The following is a 25,582-nucleotide window of genomic DNA, read 5'->3' as shown; positions in this document are numbered from 1 at the left end:
ATAGACAAAGGACTCATCTTTCTGATTTATCAAGACCAGAAGTTGGGTAATCATTTCAACAGAAACATAGAACAATGATAAAAAGAGATATTGTATAGAAAAGGAAATACAAATGCTTTTAATATATAATGTGATCTTCAACCTCTGCATAATGAAGCAAATGCAAATGACAGCTATAATGAAATTTCAGTTTTGACCTGTCATCTTGTTAAAAAATCCCAGACTTTGATAACACACCCTATTTACATGACTGTGGGGAAATACACACCGATCAAGCTTGTCACCCATGAAGTGGAGCTTCCGAGGTGTGGTTTGACTTGATATTATCTAGCAACATAGAGATGCGTGTCTCCTTTGACATGGCAGTGCCACTCTGCAGTCACTCTACAGATAACCTGGCATGTGCACAAAACTGCACATATTCAGATTTTCTACCGAAATAGTGTATAATTGAAAAAGAAAAAAAATGACTGGTTACACCCTAAACTGGTTACATCTAAAGTAAACCCTGACATATCTATTTATACCATGCAGGTATTAGACAAGAATGAAAACACCTTTTGTAAGTCTGCCTGGGAGGGAAATATCACTCAGGTATTTTAAGTAAAAAGACAGGTAGAAAACAATACTATGAAATGTTATCTTTTGTGTATTATGGCAAGAAAATGAGGATATATATTTATGTTTCATTGTATTTTTATGAAGAAAACTTACCAATGATATATTATAAACCAATCACAATGATTATGAGAGTAGGAATATTAAGAATTGGTCAGATGTGGGAGGGTGGGGGAACATTTTCACTATATCTTCTGTATGTATAATATTATCTGTGTACCTATTTATAACTATATCTTGAACCACATGAACTCAAAAAACAAAATAAATTAGTAAAATAAATTAGAAAAATAAGCTTCAGGAGCTGTGGTCAGTGTGTTCTGCCTGGTGGGGCACTTGACCTAGAGATGGGTTCTATGACATGCTTATTGCTTATGCTTATCCTGTTTGCCATACCTGAACTGTGGCTTCTTTGCAGGAAACTTTGAAGTCACTTTTCCTTTCTGCAAAGGACATTGTCATAGATATTATAATCATAACAGAGCACTATAAAAGTGCAGTAGGCTCTGATAGGGTAAAAGCAAAGAAGGATGGAGAGCTTGACTTGGGCTGAGAACAAGTCTCTTCTGTCATTTACCTCCAGTGTGGCTGTCTGGTCCAGGGACCCAGTTTGTGAGGACATCTATGTCCACTTCCATATTAGCTGCTGTTGAGGTAAACTTTCTCTTGTATTTTAGCCAATGAACAATTAAGACAGTAGTAAAGGATTCCTCCCATGACCATGTGGATTGTTGCATACGACCCTGCACCCAGAAAGTACTGGCTACTGTGTATTGTCCCCTCACTAACAGAGATCTTCATGGCTTTGCTTCCTGAAAACAGAATCATTAGTTTCAAGCAGTTATCTAGAAATATGATCTAACCCATGTTTTCTGTTTTCCAGGAGCAAGTTGAAGAGGAGAAGCGGGGGAACGGCACAACCCTTTTGAGTCATGGTAATTATCACCATTGGTTACAGTTTTAGTGCACAATAAAATTTTTATTAGGTTGCTTTAGTTATTTTAGTCTTATTAATTTATATATATAATAGTCTTTATCCCATTTATTACAACATGTTACGTATTGTTCTGCAGAATTCATCAATGCCATCTGTGATTTTCAAATATATACACGAAGAGAGTATATATTATTTCCAACTTTTCACCACATATAAATAATACCACAAGGACCAAGATATACTCAAATTAAATGTGCATTCTTATTTCATTGAGAGAAATTTCAAGAAGAGGGATTCTTTAGTTGAAGGATAAGTTTAAAACTTTGGTAAATATCACCGAAAGTCTTCCAAAACAATAAGACTGAATTCTGTTCCTTGTAGCAGTGAAGCAAAAGCCTGTCTTCCCCAGCCCTCTAGCAAGGGGAATTAGTGGTATCTCATTTACTTAGCTTTAAAAAAAACTTTAAAGAAAATTTCTAGTTTGTAAACTCTCTCTGTGAACAAGAAAATAAGAGATGCTATTTAGTTTATTTGCAACTCTTGGCTGAAGGTTTCTTCACCTTTGTTTACTCTTAAAATGATTACATTTGTACTCTTTGATGAAAACCATGCTTTAGAGGAGATGTACTTTTACTCTAAAATGAATATTCCTCATTATAGTTATTAATATATCAGTGGGTTTCAGATTTGACAGATTCTCTGAAACTTTAAATCAATAAATGAAGATGCTACTTCACTGGAATATATATTCCACATTATTTTGTAATATTTTGCATACAAGCAGAGAATTGATATTAAATTTTCTGTAAATGTAGTTTAATGTCCAGCAATATTTGTACTATTCTCAGTGGGAAGGAGACAGATAAATTTGATAATGCTCCTCTAATAAACTTTTAGAATTACCTTAAACATTTGTTGAGTAATAAGCCTTCCATTTTATTTGTTTTTAAGTATTGAAAACATCTGAAAGTACTTTGAAAAATGACAAACAGTAATTTAAATTTTAAAAGACCACCTTATATTTCTTAGCCCTGGAACATATTAAAAATTTGTGACCTACCACCTAAATGATACTTAAAATAAAGTTGTTTTCTATTACAACCAAACACTGTATGCTATTTTAAATTTCTTGTCTTCTCTGGCTGCCACCCCAGGCCTGTCATGTTCTTTGCTGAAAAAGCAAAATAGAGCAGTAGTTTGATAATTACGTAACTTGATGTTTAGCTCTTTTGAAATATACTTCAGTTATGCAACACTGGAATTTTAGAAATAAATTTGGACTGTACCTTGCCCTAATGGTAGGGACTTTTTTAAATAATTTTTTTCTTCTCAGAAAAAGGTGGTGATTTACGATGTTGTTGTCTCCCATGCATCTGTATTTTAACATTATTGTAAGTTGTTTTAGGTTCTTTTATTTTGTGGTTGAAGCATTCACTGTAGAAAAAAAAGATCAGACTTAGGTCAATAATGTTCAGTTACCAAACAAAGAGTCTTTAATATTTATAATTTCACTCTATCCTGACATATGTTTATCTTAGTGTTTCATTTTAGTAGAAGCTACTTTTTCCTGTTCTTTTATTGGAGATTGGTCCATAATAGATTAAAGGAATCAGATAAGGTAATCAGATTCACCAAGATCTTAATCAAAACCAGGCAAAGTACTCAGTTTCACTGAAATGTAAAAAAATACAAATTCAAAAGTAGTGATGATATTTTGGACCTTCCAGATGAACAATAATTAAAAAAAAATTTAAGTATATCTCCTTGTGGCACTATTTATAAATGGTGAAAAGTTGTAAATAATCTAAAGGTTAAACATATTTAGAATATAGGTAAAACACTTTGGCACAATTTTATATAGAAAAATATGTCATCTAAATGCCTTGGAAGAAATTTAAATTACATGAGAGGAAAAGATTATAATAAGATATTGAGGGGAAAAATTCCCATGATATTAGTCAGAATGATGGCCAAAATTAACACATATTCATAGGAGAAATGAAAAAGATGTTAACAATAGCTATTTTAAGTAGTGAGAAAAAAAGTATATTTCCTGAGGGGTTTTTTTTTTTTTTTTTTGCAATTAGTTTGTAATCATGTTACAATAAGACAAATACTCTTAAAAGTAAATTTAGAGACTCCTGAACACTAAAAACTTTAATTTCTGGAATTGAGTATATTGTTGGAAAATCTGTTGTTTGATTTTTCTTTTTTAAATAAGTGTTTTGTTTTGGAATAATTTTAGATTTACAGAAAAGTTGCAAAGACAGTTCAGCAGTAATTACTGTGTACTCCTCAGCTAGTTTCTCCCTACATTTAACAACTTATATGACCCTGGAATTTCTGTCAGAACTAAGAATTAATATCAGTGTATCACTCTTCACTAAACTGCAGACTTTATTCAGATATCACCAGTTTTTCAACCTACTTTCTGTTCCAGGATTCAGTCTAGAATATCACTTTGACTTATTGTCCATGGTTTCTTTTACTGTGTTCTTATCTTCTCTTGTGGCCAGAAGTTGCCAGTAGCATCTGAGTTTCTGGAAAGCTACAGTGTTTCCTTACATGCTACCTAGCCTCCCTTTGCTCTGCTCCAGTCTTCCAGAACATGCAGTGTAGAACTTACTTTTGAAGAAACACTTTTCTGCTCTGAGGGTCTTTCTTCAGACTGGCTCCTTCAAAACCTCATTATATTCTCTACTTTTCTTATTTTATATATTTTTCCCTACTCTATTTTTTTTTCCTTAGCATATCTCGGGGCACTTGTTTTCCAAAAAAATTCAGTTACCTAATTTTTCATATCTTCTACTTAAGTTAAGTATATCTGTTCAGGCCAATCAAGCCAAAAGGACCTATTATTTTGTACACTGAGGTAATAATTTACTAGAACTCTGAAGAATTAATTAGCTAAACGTCCTGAAGAAGAATTAGCACAGCTTCCAGAAGTGCTTAACTTACTTTCAGAGAGTGGTTAGTGTTAGTGCTCATTACGTGATTCTAAAAGCTTCAGAGATGGACTGACCTTTGAATATTATCCTAGAGTCTTTTGTTCTGGTAGCCAGCTTACTTCCTAGGTGTAACAGCAGAGGTACTGTTCTTACAAAATAATTATATCCCAGTGGAACTAATGCCTGCATTTTCTAAGCTTTGTGAGAGGTCTGTTTTCTTCCACTAAGGCAGTTGTTTTCCTAAAAGTAAATTTAGAGTAAATTTCTTAAAAGTAAATTTAAGGAAAAAGGAAAACCAAATCCATTTCACTTCACTCAATTTCTAGTAATATAGATGGCCCTATTATTAAATAAACAATTAAATATTTAGGCACTTGGCTACTTTGAACCTAAAGAATTCCATGTTCACTAGTCCATGAAGCTATCATGGGAGGATAAACAGGGAATACTTTCTAAATAATGAACTTCTTGTGGGGGCATTGTAATAATTGAAGCATTTGTGTGCACTTAATGAAAATGCTACTGTAATAAATAGTCTCCAGGGCATATTTTTAAGTCATTTGTTTACTTTCGATTCTAGCTTATATAAATGGTTCATCTTTGAACCTAATTGATCTCCCTTATGGCATCCTGCCACTTCTTGGTGAATGGTGGCACTGTGAATTCAGAACCTGACAAAGGGAAGGAACACATCTGTTTTCCTCTTGAAGTTAGAAGTGATCAATGCGTAAAACTGGATAAGGCACATGTATTTATAACACTTGTTTTATGAAGGCAGCTTTTATAGGCTACATAGAATTCATTAATACATGAAAGTTAAAATCATGTTAGAATTTTTCCCTCATTGAAGAAATTCTGTGAAGCTTTCCGATTAGTCATAATTGTAAGCCATCCTACAGAGCAACCCTTCCAAAGGCAGCACTAAGACTCTGCCACATGTGTGATTAGAGGTCCCTCATGGATAAAGGTATTGAACTCTAGAAAAGGACTGAATCCTTGATGCTTGGTGTGATTTAGCAAAAGGGAATGTCACAGTGCAGTGGAGGGAATGTTCTAGTGGAGACACTTTTGAGGCCTTTGAGTTGCAGGCAGGGCCTTGTGACAGCCTCTTTCTCTTGCCTGAGTCAGCCCCCCATCTTCCTTTTGCAGATCTTGCTCATTCTCTTGCTAAAGACAAAAGCTTCTGTTTCATTTGGAGCCTGAGTGAAGGATTCTTTCCACTAACATGCTTTGCTCTTTTAAAGCATATTTAATTATTGTTTGGCATAATTACCTTTTGTGTCTTAGATTAAAGCTGCTCCTTTGAAGGCTTTTAATGTTCATTTAGACCTAAACTTTTTCACTTGAAATATTTGGAACATGGGCTTATTTTCTGACATGCCTATTTTAGATGACTTCTCATCTCCCTATACTCTCTTGGTTTCTAGAGTGAATGCATTCTTCTTTTTTAGCATATATTTTTAAAAGTTGTGAAACTATCAAACTTATAAAAATGTAGGAAGTATAGTATAAAGAAAATTTTCCTCTTAACTTACTAATAAGTAAGTTGCCAACCCCATACTCATCAACCCTAATTCTTTATTATATTCCTACAAAGAAAAACATGCTCTTAAAAAATAGGAGATCTCCATTGATCCATTCCTGCCAGGCCTCCAAGCTTCAGACGCCATTCAGGTTTCACCAGTCATCCCAGGAATGTCCTTTAAGTGAAAGGATCAGTTTAGAATCATGCTGTGCATAGAGTTGTCCTGTGTCTCCAGGCTACTTAGTTCTGAACACTTTCTTAACTGTTCCTGAACTTTCATGACCTTGACACTTTCTAGAGCACAGGCCAGTTATTTTGCAAAATGTCCCCCAGCTTGGATTTGTCTGATATTCCTTCTATATTACATTCAGGTCATCATCTACCTTTGGGGGAAATATCACAGAAGTTATGCTTTTTTAGGGTCCTTATTGCATTCTGTCAAGTGGCACATAGTTTTGATTTGTCTTGTTTTGGATGATAAGTTTGATCTCTTGCTTCAGTTGGTATCTTGTTAGATTTTTTCCCACTGTGAAGTTACATTTTTCCCCTTTGGGTTTAATATGTATTTTAAAGACAGGTAATTAAAATTGTGAGTATAATATTTTCTACCAAACTTACTATTTTCTTTTTTTTCTTATTTTTAATTTTTTAAAAAAAATTTTATTGACTTTTTAGAGTTTATTTATTTATAAGCCAGTGGACTTTATTTATTTATATGTGGTGCTGAGAATTGAATCCAGTGCCTCACACATGCTAGGCAAGCCCTCTACCACTGAGCCACAACCCTACCCCTATTTATTGACTTGTTAGGGTTTATTTTGACATAATTATAAAAGCATGGAATATAATTCGTTTTTACGCATCCCCAGTATTTTGTGTATTTCCTTCTTCCTCCGTCCCTTTTTTCCTTCCCTCCTGGATGACTATTTTCTTATTTATTTCATTTATTTCTTATGGATTCGTGGCTCCTAATTTTATCCTGATTTTTTTTTTTTTTTGCCATTTCTGTCATTATTTTGATGCTCAGATTCTCTCCAGTTTGGTTAGCAGGGCCCTTAGAAAGTAGTTTTGGTATCTTTTTGATGTATTTGTATTATTCTCTGACCACTTCTGAATTTACTGGTTGTTATGGTTTATATATGAGGGCTCCCCCAAACCTCATGTGTGAGACAATGCAAGAAGGTTTAGAAGTGAAATAATTTGGTTGTGAGAGCCTTAACTCAATTAGTGAATTAATCCCCTGATAGGGATTAGGAGTAGTGATTGTAGACACAGGTAGGGTATGGCTGGAGGAAGTTGGTCATTGGGGCATGCCTTTGGAATTTATAGTATTTCCCTTGGGAATGGAGTCTCTCTCTCTCTCTCTCTCTCTCTCTCTCTCTCTCTCTCTCTCTCTCTTTTCTGCTGCCATGTCCTGAGCCATTCTCCTCTGTTACATTCATCTGCCAGGATGTTCTGCCTCACCTTGGGCCCTGAGCAATGAGGTCAGCCATCTATGAACTGAGACCATAAATAAAAACCATGAGCCCACAAATAAACTTTTTCTCCTCTAACTGTTCTTGTCAGATCTTTTAGTCAAGCAGTAAAAAAGCTGACTAAAACTTGGGTATGAGATAGTTTAGGCTCATCTTGTTGTCTCCCAGCTCCAGTCTTTGAACCAGCCATTTCTGCAGGGAGCTCTGATTCCTTTCCATGGCTGGGGTGGAGTGTGTTCATTGTTACTAGGGTGCCATTACTCCCAGGACCTCTCAATGAACAGAGCTGTAGAATTATCTGTTTGTGTGCTTATACACCATATGTACATTCAATCAAATTTACACACACATATGTATTGATAATTTATATCACTATTTTAGTATCTACCTCTATATGTTATATCTTTGAATCACAGTTTCTAATAGTGAGAAACATGAGTATCTGGTAGTTTTAGTTTATAATGAGTAACCTTAAGTGAAATTTTTATTAGATTGCTTTAGTTGTTTTATTAAATATTTAATAATATTATCTCCCATTCATTGACTGTGTTATATACTGTCCTACAGACTTCAATAGTGTCATCTAAGATTTAAAAATGGTGGGGGTAGAAAGAGGTAGAAAGAAAGAAGTTGGGAGTTGGGGGAGATAGATAGATAGATAGATAGATAGATAGATAGATAGATAGATATGCATACTAGGTGGATAGCTTGGACCTCGAGTGTTCAGCAGCCAGGGCTTTGTCTTTAGCCCTGGGTAAATGTTACCTTTAGAAGTCCAAACTTTAGTTATTTATTCTGAAGAATGATTTCTTTTTATATTTGTCAGGAAATGCATATTGTGCTTAGAATCAAACAGACCTTATTTAAATTTTGAATTGGCAGTGTTACTTCCAATAAGTTATTTGCTTTCTTAAACCTAGGGTTTCTTTCTTGTGATGGTAGTAATAGAAAATATCACTTACCTATAAAACTGTCAGGATTAAATGAGACTATGTCCATAATGTATTGGACTCTGGCTAGATACTTAATAAATGCCATTTTCCTTGTACACCTTTAATAGGGGATTTATATTTTTGATTTTAATAAATCTTGGACTCTTTTTAAGTGCTTTAACTTTGCTCAGGAGAGTCCTAGAGGTCTGTTTTAAAAACTGTTTGCTCAAGATAATTAGCATTAGGTAAAGCATTTTCTTAGTGATTTTTGTCTTATATTTCTCTGTGGAACAGATTGATATGAGGTTTAAACCTTTAAAGACTCATTTGATTTTTCTTTATTACGTAACTGGAAGCTACATAGTTTGTTTCTCATAAGGCATTCTTGAACAGTCTCTCTGGGATGTAGCTGTATGTAGAAAATAACTTTTTGGAAAAGTACTTTATGTGAAAATTGGAGATTGTTGCCAGTAGATTGTGGCTGTTGTGTTGAAAATGAAGAGCACAGGAAGATGATCTTGGCATGGATCTGCTCTTCAGTAGGTTGAACAGATTTAAAAGATATATAGTTATAAGATTTCAAAAATCATAGACTTTTGAAAAACTTGAGAAATGTGAATTCTTTTGGGCTCACAGGGATCTTACATGCTGGATTTAAAGTCACTGTTGTGTCCCCGAGGTTCTAGGTGGGTGAGGATGCTCTGAGTTCAGTAAAGGCCTGCCTGTCAGTGCATGGCTGGGGCCTTTGTGACCCTCTTGACACCTTCTTTCTTTTTTCCCTTCCCTTGGGCAGTCTGTCATCAAGGCCCATTGCATCAGATATTTGTCACGTCTGTCCACTTCTTTTTATCTTTCCTGTACCACTGTAGGTCCCAGGTGTCATCCCTTTCCTGAACTTCTCAACCCATCTTTGTAGACCTGTTCTGGGTATCACCTCTTCCAGGCTGTACAAACCAGCCAGATAATTCTTTTCAGAACATAAGCCTGATCCTGTTATTTTCACTACATTTTCTTTGCTTAAAACCTGTCAGATGCTTCCCATTACCTGAATGATAGAATTTAGGCAAAATCATTAGTAAGGCCTCAAATCCCTGCAGAATCTGGTTGTTCCCTGTCTCTTCACACTTGCCACTCCAAGATTGGGATGTGACCACCCTTCCCTCCTGCTGATCGCACTGGCCTTGTGTGAGACTGCCCTAGGGCCCTTCAACCTGCTGTCCTTTCTGCCTAGAATGCCCTTTATTCTCACCAGGTCTTTCTTTTGCCCAGTTTTCAACAAAGGTTTTGCTGAAGATTTTGGCTTCAGTGCCACTTGTTTGGAAAGATCCCTGATCTCCTGGATCTGGGTCTCAGGGCCTTATATTCTGTGAAAGCACTTTATAGAGTTTGTAATCATATTTTGCATTAGTTGATTGCTCCCCTCTGGATTTTAAACCTCATAAGGGAGGTGTTATGTCTATATTTGTCTGTAGAGTTTGTTGTATCTATGGAGCCTAGTAGGTCCTCTCTACATAGTTGTTGAACTAGTGAATAGAGAGTAGCAGATGAGGTGGAAAGTTGGATTGGGCTTCTAGGACAAGTACCCTGTGTGCTGTGCTCAGCTGGTTGAACATTGTCCCATGGTTAATAAACAGATGAAGCTTAGTGCAGCAGAGGGATATCTCTTTGTGGAGAAATAACTATTGGCAAGGGTATAGTAGAAGAGGAACTGAGATTTCAATGTACTGCCAAAAGTTGACGAGATGGGCTTGCTCAGCTGTTACAGGGTATATGTTGACTGGGGAGACAGATTTCCCAAGAGATTTAGGAGCAGGGGTCACTGGATCTAGCGTAGATAGACTTAACTGGGATCACACTTGAAGGCCAACACTAGTGTTATATTTATGTGGAGACTGAGGCTTATGGAACATTCAAGGGGTCAGGTCTGAATCAGAGGCTAGTGAGCAACATGCAAGTTTGGATTTTGGGGGGTGATCATCAGTTGTGTAGAGAGTTGGTGAAGAGTACAGGGGACTTCTGCAGGGGAGCATGTTGAACTGAAAATAAAAGGCTGCAGATGTGAGGAGAGGAAAAAAGGGCAGCAGGGCACAGAGGTGGGGCTCTCAGAGTCAGGAAGGAGGAGCATTGGACAGCTGGAGGGAGCTAGGCACCCTGTGTAGAGCTTCACATGCCCCAGGTCTCGGTATGTACTTTGTAGGTTAGTTGGTTCCCAGAATGAATCTGTGTGGTACTGATTTTAAAGTAGTTTTTTTTTTTTTCCTAAGTAAGTATCAACCTATACAAAATTAAGTTTTAGATGTTTATGGCAGTACTATTTTAATTTTGCTGTATGTTAATAAGTAGTCTACCTAGAGTCTACCCTTATATTTATATTTTTAAAAATATTTTTTAAGTTGTAGATCGACACAATACCTTTAGCTTATTTATTTTATCTGGTGCTGAGGATTGAACCCAGTGCCTCACACATGCAAGGCAAGCACTCTACCACTGAGCTACAACTCCAGCCCTTCTTTGTATTTTTAATTATCTATCTGTAGTTGTCTTCACAGTGCATAGTATTTTAGAAGTAATTATTCTTCTCAGATAGTTATTATCATAATTAATTTTTGTAACAGCAAATCTGAATTTAGTAGTTTAATATTTGACTTGACAAGGAAACTATTTTATTGATGATTTTTAAAACATAAAAAAGGTACCTGGGAATTGAAACCAGTTACTCAAATTAGTCTTCATTTATGGCTCATCAGAGTAATTGGTCCATGAAATAAGACATTTATGCCACAACTGAGCCTTGGGGGAAATCATTTTTCATTTTTAAAGTGATTAGCTGATTTGTTAGATACATTTGAGCTCTGAATCTTTATGACGATATTTAAAATTACTTTAGAGAATTAACTTCATAGAATTTATGTACAAAAACAATAGAATACTGAATGGGTCTTTGGTGCCATCTACCTGGTCTATTATAATTTAGTTGTCTGAGAATCTGTGCTCAGAGACAGGTCTCCCTAGCTGTTCTGTATTCAGTACAGTGAACCTCAGTTCAAATCAGAATATAAGACCCATTATGTGATAACTATTGTCCCATGCTAATCCAGTATTTATGGATTTTTTCTTATTTTCAGACACATGCAATATGATTATTTGTATAATTTCACAGTTATTCAGCATTTATAAACTTTTTTGTTGTGAGTTTGAACAGTTTACTAAGTATCAATGCTTGTTACTCCTGCTCTGTGGTTCTTTTAGTTTCTTGTTACTGTTATAACTGCTGCAGAATTCCAACAGCAGAATTTAGTTATCCTAGAATTCTGTAGGTTTGAATTCTAACATGGGTCTTATGGGGCTAAAGTCCCAGTGTGGGCAAGACTGCATTCCTTCTGAAGGCTCTGGGGAGACTGAGTCCTTGTCTTTTTCAGCTTCTAGAAGTCATCCGCACTCCTTCAAAGTCAGCAAGGTTGTGTCTCTCTGGCTATTAAGTCATGGTCATATCATGCCCTGAGCATAGCTGGGAAAGCTCCATTTAAGGACCCCTGTGATTACACTGGGCCCACCTCTTTACTACACACCCACTTCAAAAACCTGAACCACATCTGCAAAATTTCTTTTGCCATAGGTCTTCATAATTTCTAGGGATACAGAAGTGGACATATTTGGGAGGTCGTTAATCTACCTACCTCAAGTTCCAAGTTGCAAAATCATTTTGGGCTTTCTTATAGAAAATGGGAATTATTTATTACATGTTGCTAAGGGAAGAGTACTATAATTGAACTTTTTAGCATGTGGTGTATGGATTTTAATCATTAAGCCTAACAGCAATTGCATTTCCTCATTATATGTACGCAACACTAACTCAAGCAGGCTTAAAGGTCATAAAAACTTCAGAGGGGAAAACACCAGTATGGACTAACAGAACTCTTCATGGTTGCTTTACATGTATTTTATAGAAATTGAGTTTTACAATACTGCTTTAGAAGTTTTTACATTAACATTTTCATTTAAATAGTTCTAATTTATTTCCCAAGTCATAAAAGTATGCTGCTTTGCTAGTGATCTGAAATTCAATGTTTCTTTATGGATTTTAAATTTACATTCATTGAGAATGACTAGTGTTTCAAAAGATTAACAAGCTGTGAAGTTGAGATATGATTTGAAAAGAATTTATTTTAAAGCATTATAAGGAAGAATGATCTTGAATAATATTTTAAGCATGTCCATTAATTGAAGCCCACCAGGCGATATCTGGGACAGAGGAAAGTCTAAATTCTGATTGACAGAATTAATTAAATTAATGAAAGTAGCAACAACAACTAGAACTTTATTGTATCTAATAGATTACATTGGGTGTCTCTAGGATACATCGAAGAAAAAGTTAAAGGGAAATATGTAGTTAATCATGTTATGAGAAGAATATTGCCATCTCATACAGATAGTTGTTAATTTGATGACTTATTGGGTGTTATTTTTGGGAGAGTATTTTAATATCAACCTCCTAATTATATGAAGTATTTTCTTATGGAGTCTCTGTGATGAAATTTATTTTTTATAGACCTACTCCAACTGTACTACATGTCCAGGGGGAAAATCAGTTAATAGTGGAAATCTATGCGCAAGGGTGCTCTTTATTGCCAACTTCACCTTCCCCTGAGTATTTCAGTAACAATGTTAAATTCTTGAGCTCCTTGTTCTCCTCTAGTGACAGAACTTGTCCCACTCAGGAATCCTGATCAGCGTTACCCTTGTTGTTGAGGTGACCCTTTGTCGACTTTGCATTTTCTTCTCATCTTCAACCTTGAATTCCATATTTATCTTTCTGATTTCAACTGAAACGATAACTATTTCTTCTTCTTCTCCTTTTCCTTTTCTTCTCCTCCTCTCCTTACCCTCACCTCCTCATTTATCACTTTTTCTTTCTTGTGTTTTGGAACATCAGTCTTGGTTTTTATGTCAGTGTTTTCTGATCAGTTCTTCTTTCCACCTTCCATTAAAGTGTTGGGATTCCCCAGAGTTCCAACAATGATTCTCTTATCATTTTGTACTTTTCCTCTGGGTAACCTCTGTTATCATCTTGTTGCTACACTGGTAATTTCTACCTGGTGGCAGAATCATGCCTTAACTCTGGTGGAAGTGGACTCTACCTAGTTATACTTCACCCATTTCAATTCAATGCCCTGCTGAAATTTTCCCTTTCTCTGTGTTCCTGGTCACTTTTAATGCTGTCACCATTTATCTGTTTTCTTAAGTCAGAAATCAGCATGTAACATATGGCCTTAAAACTTAATTACTAAATAAAAATAGAAAAATAAAGATATGGAATAAGTTTTTATAAAAGCAAATGTGAGAAAGAATAATATATTCACCTCTATAGAAACATATTTGAGAACTTGGAGGAATGGATTATTTCCAATAAACCAGAGAGTATGTAGACAAAGTTTAACCCAAGAAAAGAGTTGAAGCTTTGAATATACAGTCAAAGAGACTTGGAGGTCCAGCTGAACGGTTCATCTTTATAATTTCAGTGATAAACTCTTCCAGGCCATAGAAAAAGTTGAAAGTTCCTTTATGGAGTAGCAAATTAAACCTAAGTACAAAAAATAAAATAAAATATTAGACTAGAAATCACATCTGAACACCGATATAAAATCCTAAATAAATATTGGCAAATATAATCCAGCCATATATTGGAAAAATCATACCCTTTTACTAAAGATGGCATATTGTTTATTAATGTAATGTTCAATAATGAAACAGGGTTCAGTATTATAGAATCTACCAGTGTAATTCATATATTAATAAATTAGAAGGGAAAGCCATGTAATGTTCTATAGACACTGAAAAAGCTTTTGATAAAATTTAACTGCTATTCCTAGCTAAATTGTGTTTGTATAAAGAATTGAATATGGTAAAAATTATTCTAAAATGTAATAGCAAATTATAAAAACCTTGAAGTAAGGAATTAGGAGTGTCTATTATCAGATTAATATTAATTCTTTTTAATTTTTAGTGAATAAAATAAGCAACAAAGTCAAATGAGTATAAACTTTGGAAAGAAGGCCCAGAACTGCATCCCCTTACATGAATGCACACACATTTGCAAGTAACATGATTTTATACTTGGAAAAATCAGAAGAATCTAATTACAAAATATTACAATTAATATGAGAATGTTGAATGTGATCATACATAGGATAAGTTTTAAAAATCCCATTAACTTTTCTGTGTTTCAGCCATTTGTACTTAGAAATGGAAAAGGAACAAAAATACCATTTACAATAACAATAAGGTATAGAATATGTAGAATAAATTGAACATGAAATGTGAAAGACCTTATATGAAGAAAAGTAGAAAATTTTATTGAAGGATATAAATTAATATATGAATAAATGGAAAGATATCACAAAAATGTTAATTATCTCCAGATGAATATTTAACTTGATTCTAAAATAGAATCCCAACTAGTTTTAATTTAAATGGGATAAAATAATCCCAACATTATGGTGGTTCGGTAATAGACTAAGAGTCTACAGAACAAAATAGAGAAGGAGAAAGAGATGCATGAAAATGTAATATGAGAAAATGGTAAATCAATGGGGAACAAATTATAGGTTATTTAATGGGTCATATTTGCCCAGCTGTACACAAAAATGACTTTCAACTAGATTAAAGACTTAAATGTTTGAAAGGAAAAATAGATTTTATAACAATATTTTAGGAAAATAAATGAACTGTAGTAGTGAGGCAGAAACCCAATCAAAACTGGAAACTTGTACCTTATAAAAATAAATGACATATATATCAAAATCAGTTTTATTTAATCTGAAAATTTTTTTATTTCATTCTCATTTTGAAAGCTGTTTTATTTAAATTTTTTATTTTATATATTACAGCAGAATGCATTATAATCCTTATTAAACATATAGAGCACAGTTTTTTTTTATATCTCTGGTTGTATACAAAGTATATTCACACCAATTCATGTCTTATAAATACACTTTGGTTAATAATGATCATCACATTCCAAAATCATTTCTAACCCCATTCCCTGTGCATTCTTAAACTTAGCTCTTAAGTATATAATAATCCCATTATCTCACTGTGCTTATTTTTATCATTATAAGATTCTTTTTTATTTAAACTATATTATATTTATTAAGACATCAAGTCTATTTAAAATATATTAGTACTTCAAAAATATTATTCTACCACACCTCCTGGTTGACCTAGGAAACATGACTCCAAATCACTCATTATCCTGACGGCTAGAAAAACTATGAAGCACCAATAAAACAGGGCTTTCCTTCTGACAGTAGGAATATTCAAAGTACATGTATGAGAACATGAATTGGTGTAAGTATACTATGTTTACTACCAGAGATATGAAAAATTGAGCTCTATATAGGTAATAAGAGTTGTAATGCACCCTGCTGTTATATATAAATAAATAAATAAATAAATAAATAAATAAATAAATAATTTGGAAAACGTAGAAAAGATGATATATGAGAAAAAATGAAAGCTGTTTTTATTGGCTAAATAGTTCTTACAGTTTTATGGGTTTCAATGCTTTAAAGATGCCATTCCATTGTCTTCTTCTCTGCCTTGTATTCTCCTTACCAGTTACTGCCGATCAACATACTATGTATTTCACTTATCTTGTTTTACTGTCTTTATTCATTGGATTACTCTGTTCTTTGTATTCTTAGCCCTTTGCTCATGTCTCTGCAGTTGATTTTCCCCTCTTTTATCATAGTTATCTGTTTCTTCCACTAAGTTTCAAGCTTCTTTAGGGCAAGAGCTCTATTTTCCTTTGAATCGTTAGCACTAACATGGGGTCTGTCTCATAGTGAGTATTGAATAAATGTTTGTTGAATCTGTGGGGACCTGGACTCGGCCAGTTTTCTCTTTGTCTTGTCATATTATGACTAGAAACATAGATGATTCTTCCAGTAAAGTCTCTGGGCTCTTTGAATTCCCACCGAATTCGGTCCTGTATAAATTTCCATGTCAGATCTGTGTTTTCTTCTTTCAGCCTTTTCCCTCTTCACTCCAGACCTCTTTGTCCCAGCACTCATTCCTTTTCACTTTTTTCCTCTCAGTAGAAATAGCACATTCTTTTGGTTGCACCTCTTTCTCCAGCTTCAGATGCCTGTTTTTTTGGCAAGATATATCACATAGAGACTACTTTCAGTTAGTCTCTACTCAGAAGTCTCAGGTAAAGGCCATTCATATCATTCAAGTTACTAAAATCAGTGGTCTCTGTTCAGTTCCCATGTTGTTTTACTTTTTCAAAATCAAATTTAATAGAGAAATTTTGTACTTTATAAAAAGTGTTTTTATTAGTTCATTATAGTTTTATATAATAATAGAGTTCATTTAGATATAATTATGCATGCATGGAATGTAATTCACTCCATTTCAGCCTCCAGAACTTCCTCTTTTCCTTCTTTCTTCTCTACTCTGTTCTCCTTTCTCTATTGGTATTCTTTCTGTTTATTTATTTAAATTATATTTATGGAATTCACTGTGCTGTATTCATATATGTATATAGCATAATTTGGCTACTTTCATTCCACCATTTCTCCCTTTTCCTATCCTTCCTCCTTCTTCCTCAATATCTTGCCTCTCTGCTCCACTAATCTCCCTTCTATTTTCATGGGATTCTCCCTGCTTTTTCCCCCTCTTATTTTGTTCTAATTTTTGCTCATGGGAGAAAACATTGAACTCTTGACTTTCAGAGTCTGGCTTATTTCACCTAGAGTGATGTTCTCCATTTCCATCCATTTACTGCCCTGTCTTCTTCATGTCATTGATTGTTCAGTTTTGTCAAGTCACATTCAGATAGCTCTCTGAATTCGTTATGTTCCTCTCAGTCCTACAGCAGTTATCTCAAATCAGCACCACATAGTCTCATGCCTGCCTGTTGCAATGCTCTTCTTCTGATATTTCTATAATTGTTCTTCCTTTCTTATTCTATGCCATCATATCTAGACCTACCATAGTAATATCTTTTTTAAGAAAATCAAAACAGCAGTGACAAGACAGTAGAGAAAGGAGTCCAAAACATAAAATGGTATTTCTCTGCTTAAACATATCCACTGGCTTCATCATTGTTAGTGTGGTGTTTAATTAGATTCTCCTTGCAGGAAGAGAGATCACTTAAGTTTGCCCAAGTAATGGGCTGTACTAAAAAAAAAATGTTGGGAGAATGGAGACTCATGGAGAAGTAAGGGAGAGACTGTGCTTAGAGTCTGATCCTGCTTCAAGCACCTTCAGGAGTCTGGCCTCCCTTTGGGGAAGTGGTTCTCAGACATATGCTTGTGAAAACAGACTGCTGCACCCCACTTCTAGAGTTTCTGATTTGGTAGATATCCAAATGTTTACTGATACTCCAAAATTTTGTACTTTTAACCATTTTCCAACAGTTAAAAATATCACCAGGAGAGATTATTCAGACAGATTGCTGGTCCTATTCACAGTTTCTGATTCCTTAATTCTGGGGTGTGGCCCACATTTACATTTTCAGAAAATTCCCAGGGGACGGCCATACTTTGAAATCTACTTACTCCCATAACTTCATACCCGCTTCTGCTCACATTGCCCCAGAGGTTGTTCTTCTGTGAACTTGTTGGGACACTGAATACAAGGTCAGCCACACTGTGTTGAATAAGCTGTTGATTGACCTCATCTTGAGTTCTGAAATCCTCTTTTTGATCACACTCCCATAACCTCCAGTTCTTCTTTCTCCTTCAGTCCTGTGGACTCATAAAAAAGAAGCAAAACAACCATATCCTATATTTTGGCTTTTCCCTTTCTTGTTCTCTGTTAATTATTTCTTGGTTTCATTTGCCTGGAGCCAGTTAGGGCTTCTCATTCTCTTTGCTGTTCTCCGGCTTCAAAGCTTCTGTCCCTAGTCCTCTTCTCATCAGTTCCCAGCTGTCTACAAACCTCACCATCTGCTCCCACTTCCAGACTGCCAAGAGATTCTGAAGAAAGTCACTTGGCACAGTTGCCTCCTCTGCAGAGCCACCAGTTTAATGAGGGTGGCTCTCAGGACTGCTTTGTACTCCTGTTTTTCAGTGCTGGTTGAGTTTGTAACTCCCCCTTTCTTCATGCTCCCAAGGGTACCATGATAGGCTCACACTTAGCAGACGGCATCTTGAAGGAGATCAAGATTATTTGGTATGACCCCTTCTGCCTTCTTCTCTAGGACCTAAAACTTGTATTCTTCATCTCATGAACAATCTGCCCTTTTATTTCTGGACTTGTATCAGTAGATTTCTGTTGCTGTGATAAAATACCTGAGATAAACAACTGAAAGGGAGAAAAGGTTTATTTTGACTCATTATTTCAGAGATTTCATTCCATGGTCACTTGGCCTTGTTGCTTTGGGTCTGTGATGAGGAAGAATATCATGGCAGCACGAGGATATGGTAAGGGAGGCTGTTTACCTTGTGGTGGCCAGAAAGCTGTGAGGGGAGTTGGGGGAAGGGGCCAGAGTCTCAGTATCATCTGCCATGGCATGCCCCCTAATTCCCTTCCTCTAGGCCCCACAGTCTAAAGTTCCTGCCACCTCCCAACACGCCATCGACGGGGACCAAGCCTTCATCAGCTGAGACCTTGAGGGACATTCAAGGTCCAAACCTTCTTAACCTTTCCATCGGGTCTGCCTGTCCTCCTAGGATTGTTCCGTTTCTTCTAAGAACCTCATTTCTTTCTCTGTTCATTTCCCTCAACTGAAATGCTCTCTACTTCCTGTAATTTTTTTTAATAAAAAGGAAAGAAAAATTCCTTTCTCTTGATTGTCCTTCCCCTCACATGCGCTTGACACCTGCCTCTTCCTCTGTGTTGCAGACCTCTTGAAGTTAGTTTGTTCTTGCCACTTTCCATTTCGCTGTTTTGCTTCTTAGCCTGATGTCTGATCTTCTCCCTCCACTGAATTCTCTCCACTGTGGATACATTGACGCCAAGATTTCACACTCAGCATCTGCTTCTCTGATGTTGGTCTTACTTGACTATTCTAGAATGTTGATGCTACTGATCTCCCAGCCTCTGGGAGCCCTCTGGGAGCCCTCTGGGAGCCCTCTGGGAGCCCTCTGGGAGCCCTCTGGGAGTCCTCTGCCTCTGTGGCTTCCAGGCCTCTGTGTGTTTCCTGGGATCTCAGACCTCTTCCCCCAACTTACCTCCAGAGAGGCCATTTGCCTTCTCTCCTTGGTTTGTCTTAGTATTTATTTTCTTCATAGTTTTTACTTTCAAAAAATTTTCAGAATGCCCTTTTATTGGATACATATTTATTATATATTATTATATATACCTAAAACTCAACACTTCTGAAAATATTCATTTTCATTTTCCTCCAACATTCTGCTTTTGAAATTCATTCTCTCTCTTACTGTCTCCCAGGATCAAGCCTCAGGATCATCTTTGCCTTCTCCTTCTACCTCTCCACCCCATAGGCAGTTGTAGGCCTTGGCCTTTCATTTGAATTTCTGTTTTCCCTCAGTTTCCTTCCTGCCTTTCCTCAGGACTGCTCTGCTAGCCCTTGCATCGACTACCCCATTGTCATTCTTAGTCTTCAGTCTTCGTTTTCCTATCCACTTCATCCTTCATCCTAGAGCTGATTCATGAAGCAAGTTCTGATGATGTCCTCTGCCACTAAGAACTCTCTAATGGTTCTCTAAACCCCAAGAGTGAAGATCAAACTCCTTAGGCTGGCTTTGAAGAACTTTCATGGTCTTACTCTGCCTCCTCCCAATCTAGCCGTCTGGCCTCTGTGCTGTGGATCCCCATGGGGTTTATGCTCAGTGCTTCCCAGACTCTGGTTTTTGCCGAGGCAGCTCTGCCTTTCCAGCCTCTCTGGGTTTGCTCATACTGCACTCTGCTTCCCCCTCCATTACCTTTTAAACTTCTGTTTGTGTCAAAAAAGCAATGGCCTCCTGGAAGCTTTCTCTCTTCAGAGTTAATCCTCCTTCGTTTTGTTCCCAGACTCATTGTTTATGGTTCTTAGTTAGTGCAAATTAGCATTTGAGTCTGCTTGTGTACTCACTAAGCCATCCAGTCCTGCCCTGTGTAAGGGTATGGGTGACATCAGTTTGTCTACTCCTGTCTCCCCACTTGGAACAAATGCTGTGTGTGGACAGGAGTCAAGTTGTCTGAGCATCTCACAGCATGCAGTACCTGCTTTGCCTGGGGAAATGAGTAAGAAATGATTTTTAAATTCATTTGGACTGAAATGAAAAGCAGTCTGAATGTTCAAATGAAAAATATTGTAGGTGGAGCATGGAGAAATCCTTGCTGTGGAAACATGACAGTTATTAAAACATGAGTTTGGAAAGCACAGCTGTACTTAGGGAGCTGCTGCTTCAGGGGGTTATTACCCAGCAGTGATAAGTCCTTAACATTAAGAAGATTGTATCACTTCCACAAGATTGTATCACTTCCAATTGTGGGTGCCTTGTAAGAGGAATACTTCCAAAAGAAGGCATTGTTATAACAATGTGTTATAAAATTGGTTGGTTGCTACTGACAATTGTTTCTCACATGTTCTCTGATAGAGCTTTACTCAGCACAACTTTAGAAATGGAGTCAAACACTTCAGAAAAGAAGAAATACAAATGGCCAACAAATACATGAAAAAAATTTTCAACATCATTAGCAATTAGGGAAATGGAAACAAAGACTTTTCTGTGAGATTTTATATCACACCAGTCAGAACAGCAGTCATCAAGAATACAAATAATAATAAATGCTGGAGAGGATGTGGAGAAAAAGTAACACTTTTACTTTGATGGTGGGACTGTAAATTAGTACCATACACATACACACACACACACACACACACACACACACACACACACCATAGTTTTATTCAGCCATAAATAAAAAAGAAATTATAGCATTTGCAGGAAATGGATGGAACTAGAGACAATCATGTTAAATGAAATAAATTGAACTCACATGTTTTCTCTCATATGCAAAACCTAGAGAGGAAACAGAAAACAAGGGTGAGGGTGGATCTCCTAAAAATCAAAGGGAGATCAATAGAGGAAAGGGAGAAGAGGCTAAGAGGTAGTAGAGGCAGGAGAGGAGAGGGAAAGTGCTGAAGAGTGATATTGGCCAAATTATGTTGTTATATTGCATGCATGAACAAATATGTAAAAGTAAATTCATGAATATGTACAACTATAATGCATCAATAAAATGGGGGGAAAAGAAATGGGGTCAAAGTATTGTGTGAAGGGTTATGTTTGCAATTAAAAGTGGAAGGAGCTGCTCTGAGACAGGACTTAAGATTTCCATGTCTACTTTTTTTTTTTTTTTCCTTTCAGTACTGGGAATGGAACCCAGGGCATTGTGCATGATAGGCAAATGCCCTACCACTGAGCTATACCCCCAACCAAGTTCTGTCCTTAAGAGTTGTAATTTAGGGCTGGGATTGTGGCTCAGTGGTAGAGCACTCCCCTAACTCGGGCGGGACCTGGGTTCGATTCTCAGCACCACATAAAAAAATAAAGGCATTGTGTTAAAAAAAAAGAGTGATAATTTATTCACTCTTTACTGCCTGTCATTTTTAATTTCAGTTCAGAAAATTACTAATAAATGTTGTGCAGTTTCCTAGAACTGAGTTGTAATTTAGGGCTGGGATTGCTCTAGAGAGAGAGGTTTGTCTCTTGTTGATTTTTCAATCTCTACTCTTTGAGGTGTGTCAGTGCGAGGCTGAGTGTGAGGGCTTGGAGCTCCCAGAGCTGTTCTGATAGGATATCTTTGTAAGAAAAAATGCAGCATGGTAGGGAGAAATTTAAGGTTTGAAAATTAGTATGGCAAGATGTCATCCAGCTAGGGCTTCTCTCCATATTTAAACAGCATGCTGTTTAAATTCATGATATGAATTTTGGTAAGAAGAACTGAAAACAAAAATAGTAGTGCACCTTGATAGCTTTAGATAATCTAAAATGTCCCTAAAGGTGAAGGAGTTATCTAGTCTGGAATACGTCGTTCATAGTGTGTGAGCCCCTTTAGTAAGTGTGATATTGTGCCCAAGCCTGTTAGACATGTGGGCACTTCGTAAAAGCAATACATCTTAGAACAAAAGCTCTCAATGTTTGCCTGTCTGTAAATGTGCCTTTTGGCTCATAAAGTAAGGCTTTGTGGACATATAATTAAGAAAATTGGTTATTACACCATCCTTCAACCCATCTGAGCATCAAGCCTTCCCTTTCTTAACTTATGTTTTACTAGGCTTATGTATTTTGCTACACCATTAGGTGTGTTTTTCTAAGCAGTTGACCCACCTACTCCACTGCATGGTCTAGAGTTGAACTGTTTCCTAGCACTTCCCTCACTTGGACCATTATTTCTGTAGTTGATCCCACTGTGAATGGTCTAATGTGGCTCCTCTTTTCCACTCCTTTGTTGACAGTCTGTGGGCCTCTATAACAGATTGCAGGCAAGAGGTAGTTGTGACCAGTGGAAGACACTGATTTAAGGCCATCTTTTTGTTTTGCTTTGTATAATGGGCTGCAGAATGGGAGAAATTCATAGCTACCTCAACTCCTGCAGAAGTAGCAACATATGGAGATGCTAAGTACTTAAAGCAATTTTACATCATTCATCATATTGCTTTGGTCAGTGAGCTCTGTTGCTGCCATCTTGTTTTCCTGACATTTTCCATAGACTTTCTTATATCTTTTAATGTATTCTTTGCTTGTAATTTCTTTCCTTTGGTCTAGCCAATCTGATGAAGAAGCCACCAAACCTCAAGGTGTGTGCAGAACAAAACAATATTTATTGACTGGTAAATGTGAGTGTGTCACCTCTGCAGGTATTAGTTGTCACTTTTTGTGAAAGGAATTTTTGTGATTTTGATCTGTAAATATGGCTGAAGCCAAGTAAGCCAAACACCTCTGGCTTACAGGTAAAGCTCAGGGAATCTTCCTTGGTTTTAGAAGAAAGGAAACACATATGCACACCCCACCTAACACTGCTGGAGGAAGAAAGACATGGCCCTGCACACTTTCACATAAGAGAAGTGTTATATTTCTATTATTTTTAAAAAGTGAAATCTACCCTTCATAGGGGAAGGACTGCACCATGGAGCCCTGGTGACCACACATAGCATCCAAATGGTCAGGGAGACAAGGTTTAATTGCAGGTCATCTTTCACTACAGAATGCCCTATGAGTCTCCTAAACATGAGAACATGGGGGCTGCCCAGGAGCTGCTTCAAGGCCACCTTATACTGTTCCATGCCTTGGAGGAGGCCATTGTGAGACAATGCCCTGCCCCTTCTGATGAGGTTGGAGCTTTGTTGCATTCCCCTCTTCAGAGTACAGCTGCAGACTCTAAAGTAACTTGCTGCAGCATGACTTTGGCTTCTTAGCAATGGGGCACAGGATGTCTGTCAGTTACATTATCTACCTGCTCTTGTTTCTGTGCCAGGGACATGGGACACTAATACCTTTAGCCCTTCGAGTAAGAAGTAAACTATCTGAATATAAAAAAAAGAGCTCCTTCTTCACCAGCCAGATCTGTCAGCCTTTGTCCAGCATCGTTTGATAGTTTGCATCATCTTAACACTTGATCTCCATTTTTTCTATAATTTTATTCATATGCAAACATCTACAGTTCTAATGCTAATGTACATACAAACTACTCAAATGTGCTTAATTAATATTTACAAAGTACTATTATGTGATCTTTATAACTATAATTTATTTGACTTCTGTTGTTGGATATTTGTACCATAGTAAAGGCTATATTTATTTCCTTTGTGTTTCTTACATTAAATATTAAAATTGGGATGAATAGATCCACGAATATTAACACCTTATTTTCTAGTTATAAATATGTATTTTCAGCATAAATTTACAAAGCCACCATCAATGAGTGAGCATATCAGTTTCCCTGAAAACTTAATTTTATGGTGCTTTTACCTTAAAAGTTACCAATTTCATAAGCATTTCTGTTACATCTAGGCTGTGTGCACTAATGTGGGTATGACTGGGCTAGGAATTTTGTTTAATTCCAGACCTTTCCAGTTGTAAACTCTGAGAGCTTCCAGTTTTTAATATAATATTCAGTGTGTTAAAGAATAAATGGAAGCTGGGCACAGTGGTGTGCATTGGTAGACTTAACTGCTCCAGAGAATGAGGTAGGAGGATTACTTGAGCCTGGGAGTTTGAGGCTACCCTGGGCAACACATCAAGACTCCATTTCAAACAAAACAAAACAAAACAAACAAGAAAAATGGAAAAATATACACTCACTTATACATGTGTACATACATACACCCCAGCTGCCTAATTTAGAACCTGGATATAATGAATATATATTTAGTGGCAGATACTGTACAATCAAATATATTTTATGCGTTAACATTTGGCAGAAGAAGAATAATTGGGGCATTTTAATTATCTAGCTAACAGTGAAAATAGTAAAAAGAAATGAAATTTAGGGTTTACAATATGCATATCTAATATTTTATAAAGCAAGTACCATATCTGTAGTATAATATTCTATAACATAACATGAGTATCATGTCTATAGTATATTGCATAAAAAACTGGTGCTTGAACTGGTGCTGTCTCATTATTGGTTCCTTCTCCCTGGGAAACTGAGAAGTGAGTTGGTCAAAATACATATCCTTGAATTCATGAAGGTCTTCTTTCCTTCCTTTTAACTCATTAATCAAGTACTTAGTGCTTGGTAGGGTTAAAGCTCCAGAATTACAGTGAAGAACAAAACTGAAAAGTCTTTTCTCTTTAGAGACTTACATTCTAGTTGAAAATAAGTAAGTTGGTTAATTTCAGCACATATAATCCCTGGGGGCAATGAGGAAATCACATGTTGATAGACAGGAGTGGGTAGAAGCCCTTGGGATTAGTGGTCCAGGAAGGCCTGTCTATAGGCTATGAGTGTTCTTCCATCTCCCCAGCGAGCACCACATTGCTGAATAATTCTCTTGCTTTACAAAATGTTTAGTTCATTGAAAGTTTTTATTGTCTGATATTATGTTTTCTTTTTATGATAAATTTTAAAAGGTTCTCTGCATACTTATGTAATCACAAAGGGAGGTCTTAGATATGATTTACTTTGGTGAAATGATAATGTATGACAATTGGAAATATGATTAAATTGAGAAATTACACACA

The 25,582-nt window shown here is 36.3% G+C and overlaps 1 protein-coding gene across 1 annotated transcript in view; it reads left to right on the top strand.

Moving 5' to 3' along the window:
* The window catches only part of L3mbtl4 (L3MBTL histone methyl-lysine binding protein 4), a 335,303-nt gene that overhangs the window by 9,763 nt on the left and 299,958 nt on the right, over window positions 1-25,582 (top strand). The window contains exon 2 of the mRNA XM_077792340.1: window positions 1,502-1,553. Within this exon, the coding sequence (XP_077648466.1) occupies window positions 1,502-1,553 (52 nt within the window). The remainder of the gene's footprint in view (window positions 1-1,501; window positions 1,554-25,582) is intronic.

Source organism: Urocitellus parryii, chromosome 13 (assembly GCF_045843805.1).
Source record: "Urocitellus parryii isolate mUroPar1 chromosome 13, mUroPar1.hap1, whole genome shotgun sequence".
NCBI classification, from domain to species: Eukaryota; Metazoa; Chordata; class Mammalia; order Rodentia; family Sciuridae; genus Urocitellus; species Urocitellus parryii.
This window is presented reverse-complemented; position numbering and strand designations above follow the sequence as displayed.